Source organism: Quercus suber, unplaced genomic scaffold (genome assembly GCF_002906115.3).
Source record: "Quercus suber isolate HL8 unplaced genomic scaffold, Cork oak 2.0 scaffold_173, whole genome shotgun sequence".
Classification (NCBI taxonomy): domain Eukaryota; kingdom Viridiplantae; phylum Streptophyta; class Magnoliopsida; order Fagales; family Fagaceae; genus Quercus; species Quercus suber.
The window spans coordinates 140,372-150,314 of NW_027069633.1; the positions used below are offsets into that span (position 1 = coordinate 140,372).

The 9,943-nt window shown below is 45.0% G+C and overlaps 2 protein-coding genes across 2 annotated transcripts; one reads left to right on the forward strand and one right to left on the reverse strand.

The window, feature by feature from the left end:
* The first annotated feature begins 516 nt into the window (after positions 1-516).
* LOC136069493 (uncharacterized) lies at positions 517-5,598 on the forward strand. Its single transcript, XM_065778115.1, has one exon. It carries the CDS (start codon positions 517-519, stop codon positions 5,596-5,598), a length of 5,082 nt encoding a protein of 1,693 aa, XP_065634187.1.
* Positions 5,599-6,345: 747 nt separating this feature from the next.
* On the reverse strand, positions 6,346-9,533 carry LOC112018396 (uncharacterized). Its single transcript, XM_065778083.1, has 4 exons — positions 7,950-9,533; positions 7,703-7,873; positions 7,178-7,626; positions 6,346-7,085 (listed from the first exon to the last, which is right to left on the reverse strand). Exons 1-4 carry the CDS (start codon positions 8,764-8,766, stop codon positions 6,573-6,575), a joined length of 1,950 nt encoding a protein of 649 aa, XP_065634155.1. The 5' UTR covers positions 8,767-9,533; the 3' UTR covers positions 6,346-6,572.
* Positions 9,534-9,943: the final 410 nt, after the last annotated feature.

A 9,943-nucleotide genomic window follows, 5' to 3' on the forward strand; every position in this document is an offset into this window, starting at 1 on the left:
CAACGATTGGTAAAGGTAACTGATTTCTACTGCTATATAAAGGCCTGTCTCTGCAAAGGTAGGGGGATCTTCTTCTTTTCTATTCTTTCTCCGGAAAGAACTTGAGAAACATAAAAACACAGTTTTCCTATCCTCCAGTTTTCTAACTTTACCATCGGAGAATCAAAGGCCGGCCACAACCGGTCTTCTCTGCTGACTTTCTTTGTTTTCTCAGGACTCATCTTACTAGATCAAGAACATCCGAAGACATTCCAGCCCACTGACTCCTTAGAATTCCTTTAAATCTATCAGAATTTCTTGGGAAGTATCAGTTGGCGCCGTCTGTGGGAAAGAGTTGTTTTTTGAGTTCTAGTCTTTCTCCAATCAAGGGTTGAAATGGTTCGGACAAGATCTAGAGCAACGAGTCCAGGCCCTCAACATAGTCGGGACGCTTCTAGTAACCCTCACCGAGACCGTCAGTCAGCACCTACCATGCAACCTCCCTCATTTCAACACGTGCAATCCATGGCTGCCGCTATGGCGGAACTAACTCGTCAGAACCAAGAGTTGGTTAGGCAACTGGAGTTAAGAAAACAACCTCATCAACGGAATGCTGGAGAACAGGCACAGAGTCAAGAGGAGGAAAGGAATGTTGAGACTGACAATCAATCGAGAGGTACCGTTTCACGGAGGGTACCTCACTTGGAAAAAGAAATGGATCAAATGAGAAGGGTAATGGACGAAATGAGGGAAAACATGAGGAAAACCAACCCTGTGGAAGACTTGGTCCACAGAACTGATTCCCCCTTCGTGGCGTCCGTCAATGCCCATCCCTTACCGCTCAAGTTCAAGATGCCTCCTTTAGATTCTTATGATGGGACAAGAGATCCTTTTGACCATATTGCCACCTTTAAAACTACTATGCATCTCCAAGGAGTTCCAGACGAAATAATGTGCAGAGCTTTTCCTACTACTTTGAAAGGACCAGCGCGGGTGTGGTTTAGCAAAATACCTCCTAATACAGTGGCGTCCTTTGAGGAGCTGAGCAAATTGTTTGTTAACAATTTCATTGGAGGGCAAAGGCACAAACGTTCTTCGTCCAGTTTGCTGACCATAGAACAAGGGGAGAATGAGAGTTTGCGGTCTTTCATCACGCGTTTCAACAGGGATGCCTTGGCGGTGGACGAGGTGGATGACAAACTTCTCCTGGCAGCATTTTATAATGGCGTTCATTCTGATCTATTTATACATAAGTTGTATGAGCAAGCACCTCAAACTATGGCCGAGCTAGTTCATTCGGCCCAGAACTTCATGAATGCAGAGGACGCTATCATAGCCAAGAAGAGGAAGAGAGTTGAGAAAGTTGAAGCCAACACAACGCGTCAGCCAGAGCAAGGTCCTCGTCCCAAGAGGGGACGGACGGAAGACAAGAGAGACCGAGATAAGAAAGCGGGCCCTTCAGCACGAAGTCAACAGTATACCCCTCTGAATGTGCCACTGGAGCAAGTCCTAATGCAGATTAAAGACGAACCTTCCTTAAAGTGGCCAGAGAAGATGAAGGGAGATCCCAACAAACGCAATCGAAACAAATATTGTCGATTCCATAGGGATCACGGGCACGATACAGATGAATGTTTTGATTTGAAGCAGCAAATTGAAAATCTCATCAGGCAAGGAAAGTTGAGGAACTTCCTTGGACGAGATCACAAGGATGAGAAGTTGAAAGCGAAGGTAGAGGAAACATCACGACCACCGCTGGGAGAAATAAGGATCATCCTGGGAGGGAGTCCTACAGGACAGTCGTCCAAGTCAAAGAAGGCGTACTTGAAAGCAGTACAAAACGTCCAACTCTCCGGACGATTGCCAAGGGAGAAAAGTACGGACGAGCAGACGATCACCTTCACGGACGAGGATGCAGAGAAAATCCACCACCCTCACGATGATGCTATCGTCATTACCCTCCTCATTGCTGACTACAAAACTAGAAGGGTGTTGATAGACAACGGGAGTTCGGCGGATATTTTGTATTATCCAGCCTTTCAGCAAATGAGGTTAGGACGAGACCAGCTGCAGCAAGTAAGCTCCCCTCTAGTGGGGTTTGGTGGAATGAAAATACAACCTGTGGGCAGCGTTTCACTACCAGTGACGGTGGGGGCGTATCCACAGCAAGTTACCAAGGAGGTAAATTTCCTTGTAGTTGATTGCTCGTCCTCTTACAACGCCATAATTGGAAGGCCAACTCTGAATAGGTGGAAGGCCATAACATCCACGTACCACTTGTCAGTCAAGTTTCCAACGGAGCATGGAATAGGCCAAGTACAGGGAGATCAGCTAACGGCAAGAGAGTGTTATTTAGCCATGTTGGCTATGGACGAACAAGTACAAACGATGACTATTGAAGAAAAGAAAGTTGTAGCAGAACCTATTGAAGCGTTGGAAGATGTTTCTTTGGACGACAATAACCCGGAGAGATGTACCCGGGTTGGGGCAGATTTGGAAGCAGGTGTCAAGAAAAATCTCATTTGTTTTCTGAGAAAGAACAGGGACGTGTTTGCATGGAGTCACGAAGATATGCCGGGCATAGATCCCAGTGTCATTACCCACCGTCTAAGTATATGTCCTTCGATGAAACCAGTGCGGCAAAAGAAGAGGGTGTTTGCTCCAGAAAGAGAGAATGCTGTTAAGGAGGAAGTTCAAAAGCTGATTGCTGCGAAATTCATTCGAGAGGTATACTATCCTGAGTGGTTGGCCAACGTTGTTATGGTTAAAAAGGCGAACGGCAAATGGAGAATGTGTGTTGATTTCACTGACCTAAACAAGGCTTGCCCAAAGGATAGTTATCCGCTACCACGCATTGATCAGCTGGTAGATTCTACTGCGGGACACAAGTTACTCAGTTTCTTGGACGCTTTCTCGGGGTATAATCAGATCCGGATGGACGAGGCAGATCAAGAGAAGACATCTTTCATCACCAGTCAAGGATTATTTTGTTACGAAGTAATGCCTTTCGGTTTGAAAAATGCTGGGGCAACATACCAACGCTTGGTCAATCTTATGTTTCGTCCACAGATCGGGCGGAATATGGAAGTCTATATAGACGACATGTTGGTAAAGACTCAGGACGAACAAAGGCATCTGGACGATTTGAAGGAGACATTCAATACATTGAGGCATTACCATATGAAGTTGAACCCTAGTAAATGTGCTTTTGGAGTATCATCAGGAAAATTCCTGGGGTTCATGGTCTCCTACAGAGGAATCGAAGCAAACCCTGATAAAATCCAAGCAATATTGAATATGAAACCCCCAAGCAATGTTAAAGAAGTCCAGTCACTTACCGGACGGGTCGCTGCCCTCAATCGATTTGTCTCCAAAGCTACGGACAAATGCTTGCCATTTTTTAAAGTTCTTAAAAAAGCATTTGAGTGGACGGAAGATTGTCAGAAAGCATTTGAGGAGTTGAAGTCGTACCTTACCAAGGCCCCTTTGTTAAGCCCGTCCGTGCAAGGGGAAGAGTTATATTTATATCTGGCAGTCACCCCGCATGCTGTGAGTTCAGCATTGGTAAGAGAGGAAAACAAGGTACAGAGGCCTGTATACTATACTAGCAGAGCATTGAGAGGAGCAGAAGGACGATATCCACTGATGGAAAAACTGGCCTTCGCATTGATAACAGCCTCCAGGAAATTGAGGCATTACTTTCAGGCCCATGTTATTAATGTCATGACAGATCACCCACTCAAGAAGGCAATGAACAAACTGGAGGCTGCAGGACGTTTGATCCAATGGGCCGTCGAGCTCAGTGAGTTTGACCTAAAGTATCAACCGAGGCATGCCATCAAAGCTCAAGCTCTGGCAGATTTCATCGCAGAGTTTACTCTAGATTGTGATGATACGGACGAGAAGGAAAGCGTCAGATGGGTGGCTTATGTGGATGGCTCGTCTACGCAATATGCAGGAGGAGTAGGAGTGGTGTTGCAATCTCCAGAGGGAGATAAATTAAAACACAGAGTTCGTCTGCAGTACCAGACAACCAATAATGAAGCCGAGTACGAAGCACTCCTCAAAGGGTTGGAATTGGCCAGATCAGTCCAAGCAGAGTCCCTCCTCGTCCTGGGAGATTCTCAGCTAATTATAGGCCAAGTGAATGGTGTATTTGAAGCCAAGGAAGAACGAATGAAAAAGTATCTGAACAGAGTAGTGCGCCTTACTAAGAAGTTTGAAGAAGTGAACTTCGTCCAAATCCCAAGGGAGGAAAACATGGAAGCTGACGCTCTGGCGAAAGAAGCCTCAGCGAGTGAGGCTGTAGACGAGGTAGATGAAATTCAATATATGCCGAGGGTAGACATTCCAGAAGTACAACAAGTGCAAGGCAAGATGAGTTGGATGACTCCAATCGTGTCGTACCTGAAAGATGGACGACTCCCAGAAGAAAAGGACGAGGCAAAAAAGCTAAGGGTAAAGGCAGCCAGGTACGTTCTAATGGACGAGGTTCTATACAAAAGGGGTTTTTCCCAGCCTTACCTTAGATGTCTGGAACCAGACGAAGCAAACTACGTAATAAGGGAAATCCATGAAGGAGCGTGTGGCAATCACTCAGGAGCCAGATCACTCGTCCACAAGATCGTCCGTGCAGGATATTACTGGCCTAGCATGCAAGCTGATGCTAAGGCCTACGTCAAAGTTTGCGACCAATGCCAAAGATTCAGCAATGTCCCCAGACAACCATCAGAATATTTAACTCCAATGACGGCCCCCTGGCCATTTGCACAATGGGGATTGGATATTCTGGGACCATTCCCACTAGGCGTGAGACAAATGAAGTTCCTCGTGGTTGGTATTGACTATTTTACCAAGTGGGTAGAGGCAGAATCCTTGGCTAACATTACACAACAGAATGTCAAAAACTTTGTGTGGAAGAATATTATATGCAGGTTTGGAGTGCCCAGGGTGCTGATATCAGACAATGGACGACAATTTGATAACTCACTTTTTAGAGATTTTTGTCTGCATTTCGGAATTCGAAACCACTATTCCTCACCAGCCCACCCACAAGCTAATGGCCAAGCAGAGGTTGCCAACCGATCCTTGCTAAAGTTAATCAAGACTCGGCTTGAGGGGGCTAAGGGGGCATGGCCAGATGAGTTACCAGGTGTTTTGTGGGCGTACAGGACGACAGCAAGAACTCCTACAGGGGAGACTCCTTTCAAATTAGCCTACGGAACAGAAGCAGTTATACCAGCAGAAGTTCACATGGCTAATCATAGAGTGGCAGCGTATCAAGACAAAGACAACGAGGAACAACTCCGTTTGAATCTTGATCTCATAGACGAGATAAGGATGGATGCTGAACAAAGGGTGGCAAGGTACAAGAACCTCATGGCTAGACAGTATGATGCAATGGTGAAGCCTAGGCGTTTCAACGTTGGAGATCTCGTTCTGAAAAGAGTCTCCTTGGCAACAAAGAACCCGGCTCATGGAAAGTTGGGACCAAATTGGGAAGGCCCCTACAGAGTCGTCAACTGCAAAAGACAGGGGACCTACTACTTGGAAGCACTGGATGGGAGGAAGTTAGAGCATCCTTGGAATGTGGAGCACCTGAGGAAGTACTATCAATAAAACGCAAGCGAAGATGAACATGACTTCGAACGCGTCTAAATACTACAAACTATTCTACATAAAAGGCTGTTTATTTATTTTGTCTTGTTGTTATGATTAAAGACAATTTATGGTTTAGTCTATGGTTTGGTTTGTGTTTGTTTTTCTTTCAAGGCAGGCATTAGTTTCATGGAACATGTCTCGTCTGTAAATAATGTATTGTGAACAATATTTGTGGAATGTACATAGTATTGTATAAATCCATGATTCAAGCATTGCTTTTGTTCATGACGACTTGGAAAAAGCTAAAAAGCTCAAAACGAGAAAATTCTCTGGACGCGGAGATGTGATCTCAATTTTCCAATGATGGGATGAAGCGCCCTCGTCCAAATTTAAGGACGGGGCAGAGCTGACTCATCAAATTAAATTCTCCAAGGATGAAATAAAGCGCTCTCGTCCAAAGCTAAGGACGAGATAGAGCTGTTTAATTAAATCAGTCTAAGGAACGCTCGTCCATAAAGTGAGGATATAAAATAAACCTGACTACATCATGGACGAGAGTCAACAAGGGCGTTTTGAACGTCCCTAAATCACTTCAAGGAAGTATCTTATGGACGAGATCAAAACACGGGCAAGTCTAAGGACGAATAGTGCCTTCTCACTTGGAAGCCATTTCAAGTGAAGTTTTGTTATCATTTTTGCATGGTTAAGTCACAAATGAAAATTCCAATGAAAATGACTTGAGATTGTGCATGAGACATAGACGAGTAAAACAAAATAATTATGAAATATAAAATCTCGTCCATAAAATAAACAGTGCATAATTGTTTTTAAGGGCGGACTGGAAAAGTCCTAAACACCCTTTTTAACTGTTTTATCAACATTCGTCCTTAAACATGGACGAGTTAAATGTGCTTAAGTTACATATATTTTCTTCAAAAAAAAAAAAAAAAAAGAAGAAGCAAAAACAAACAACTAAGTCCTTAATCCATCTTCTAAGTGGAGGCATCTGGATTGGGGCCGTCCTGAGGCTGGGTTGTGGCATCGTCCTCTATGTTGGCGTCCTCAGAGTCAAGGCCAAGGAGAGAGCTGGTGGTGGCAGGGTTCAAATTAAGCATAATTGAACTAAAGTCCACATCAGGAAATCTCTCAGCAGCATCTATCCTGAAGTCTTCGAACCCTGCAGCATAGTTGGTGTCTAAGGCGTCTGTATATTGCTTGGACGCCTTAAATTCAGCCACAGCATCTTCCTTGGCTCTGGAGAGAAGAATGCTCTGCTCGTCGGTCCTTCGTTGTAGATCCTCAAGACGAGCATCCTTCTCTGCAGCATTGGCCTTCAACTCTTCAACCAAAGCTTGGAGCCCCTTAGCCTCCTCGGTCGTCTTGGCAGCTACCTCAGCCCATTGTTTAGCCTCCTCCTTCAACTCCCGTATCCTCGTCTCCAGTAAAATCCTCGTCTTGTCCAACCCAGTGGCCTGTCTGGACGCAGCTATGAACTTGGACATGCCCTGAGGGAATTCAACAAAACAGGTTTAGATTAAACTGAAAGGAAAATAAGAAAGACGTACATCTGGTCAAGACGAGGATAAGAATTTCTTACCTTGAGGAGGTCATGAACACCAGAGTGTTCGAAGTCCTTCAAGGACATGTCATAGCAAACATTGATGTCCTCGTCCGTCACTGCACTTTTGAAGCGCTCCCAGGCCAAGTCTTCGTTTTCAATGATATTGGAAGGGGCCCCCTGGGATGGTTGAGACGAGGAAGGTGCAGTCTTGGATGGAGGAGTCTTGGATGGAGTAGACTCCACGGGAGTAGACGAGTCAACCTCGTAAACTCTGGTAGGCTGCTGAGAGGACGGGGTGGGCTTAGTCACCTGGGACGAGCCATGCTTCACCTTTTTACCTCGCCTGCTGGGGAGGTTCTCCAGATCTAAATTTTTAGAGATAGTTTTTCTCTTCTCCCCAGCAGTAGGACGAACTTGGCGATCGATCTCAGGACGATTCCCCTCACCAACTTCTTTTCCTTTGTTGCCCCTCATAGTTGCCATTCCTGTGAAGAGACGAGGAGGATTTACTTAGAAAAATGAAAATAATAAATCTAAGGAGCACGAGAAACATTTACTTACTTTTTCTAACTGTAATTTCGTGTGCAAGGGCAACGTCAGAAGGTTGAGGACCAAAACCCCACTTTGCAAGTCGTCTGAGAGAGACTAAAGTGTGGAAATCCCTGTCCGCGTATAGACGAGCCCTGTGGACGCGGTCACGGTGCAACTTGCTTAAAGTAGGTCGTCCAACAGCTGCAATGAAATAAATCAACGTTAAATAAGTTAAGTGAAAAGCAAGTAAAAAGGAATGAGAAGCTAAGGGACTTACCCTCAGGACGAAGGTTTCCTAAGTCCCCACTGAAATGACCAAAAGAATCCCGGCCAACGTCTGAAGGATTTCCAGCCCAAAATCCAGAAACGAAGAAAAACTCCGTCTTCCACTTCCTGTCAGACGAGGCCAAGGATCTCACCAATCTACAGTCTTTACTCCTGGCAGTGAATTGGTAAAAGCCAGGAGATTGATGAATCTCGGAGGGTTTGTAGCAGTAGAGGAACTCGTCCACAGTGATAGGACGATCTCCTCCAAACACTTCTCTCCACAAAATTTGCATAGAGACAATTAACCTCCATGCATTAGGGTTGAACTGACACACCCCTAAACCTAACCTAAATAACAGTTCTCTTGTAAAAGAATTTAAAGGAAATCTAAGGCCCCCAAGAAGGTAGGCCTCGTATACACCTATTCCAAAATGAGGATTGCAGCACCACTCTCCACGGACGGGTAATCTAGGATTAAACTCGTCTGGGATTTGGTACCACTCCTTAAGGTTGTTTAACCTTTCCTCGTCCGTCTTCGAGGGAATATCTACAGCGCAGCTATATACGGTTACCTCAGTCTCGTCCAAAGGGTTAGACGGAGGGATAGAAGACGAGGTACCTACCTGGGACCCTACAGTTTTCCTAAGTTGTTCTTGAATTTCTTCCAAAGGAACCCCAGGGACCCCTGAGACGTATTCCTCGTCGGTAGTATTTCCCCTACTGCTACTACTACTAGTATTACCGGAGCTATTACTGCTTCCGTCGTAATACTCGTCTATGGCTCTTACTGTACTATCACTAGACGAGGAAATAGTGATTCCTGACATTGTCTAAAAAGGAAATTTTTAAGAAAGCCTAAAAAGACGAAGGAAGAGGGATTACCTGGATCTAGGACGTACTGAAACTATAGACGCAGGAAGTCTTAGACGAGGCTCTAGACGAGGGATGTCAAGGAGGAAAAATCTCAGAAGTAAAGAGGGTAATGGGGGCATTCCACTATTTATAGATGTTGACCTGAGCATATAAAGCGACACAACCAACCAAGCCTTGACACGTGGCCCACGTCTCGAAAAAATGAATCGACGAAACAAATCACCAATTACATCGTGACACGTGGCGCTTCTGATTATTTGGAGTAAGATCATACGTTCAGAATGAGTTATACACCTGTGGACGACGCATGGACAAGGGGGGCAACTGATGGTGCCAGAAAACATCAAGTCCAAACACTCGTCCGTATGGTCGTCCACCTCAATGCTCAGCTGTGCTTAATACCCTCGTCCCTCCGTTACCACCAATGCCCGTTTAAGCTCGTCCAGTGTAGGACGAGCGGGCTGCATATCTCGTCCTTCAGTAATGACGGACGAGATGGATAATAGAGAGCTAGACCTCGTCCATCATTAATGACGGACGAGGTCAATTCACAGACGGACTAAGCACCCTTTCAGCCAAAAGCTGCATCGCTTAAGTCTCAACACAGTTTCTGAAGAGGTAACCCTTGTGGCAGTTATGGAAGTTATACACTGAATCCTCCAAACTCTACAACGATTGGTAAAGGTAACTGATTTCTACTGCTATATAAAGGCCTGTCTCTGCAAAGGTAGGGGGATCTTCTTCTTTTCTATTCTTTCTCCGGAAAGAACTTGAGAAACATAAAAACACAGTTTTCCTATCCTCCAGTTTTCTAACTTTACCATCGGAGAATCAAAGGCCGGCCACAACCGGTCTTCTCTGCTGACTTTCTTTGTTTTCTCAGGACTCATCTTACTAGATCAAGAACATCCGGAGACATTCCAGCCCACTGACTCCTTAGAATTCCTTTAAATCTATCAGAATTTCTTGGGAAGTATCAGATCTCAAAGTCACAAACGTGGAAGTTTTTGTTCTGCAAATCCAAGAGAGAAGAAGTTCATGGATTTGGAGTTTGCACATGGTCGTATCAGTAAGTTCCTATTGGAGGTAGCAATAGATTTAGGGTTAAATCTTATTGTAAAAACTTCAATT

Bases quoted from the DNA above. Each gene is read 5' to 3' on its own strand.
- LOC136069493 (XM_065778115.1), top strand. From the start codon at position 517: ATGGCGGAACTAACTCGTCAGAACCAAGAGTTGGTTAGGCAACTGGAG.
- LOC112018396 (XM_065778083.1), bottom strand. From the start codon at position 8,766: ATGTCAGGAATCACTATTTCCTCGTCTAGTGATAGTACAGTAAGAGCC. The intron at 7,874-7,949 runs GTAAGTCCCTTA...ATTTCATTGCAG, and splicing joins AGGAAACCTTCGTCCTGAGG to CTGTTGGACGACCTACTTTA. The intron at 7,627-7,702 runs GTAAGTAAATGT...GTCTCTTCACAG, and splicing joins CGAAATTACAGTTAGAAAAA to GAATGGCAACTATGAGGGGC.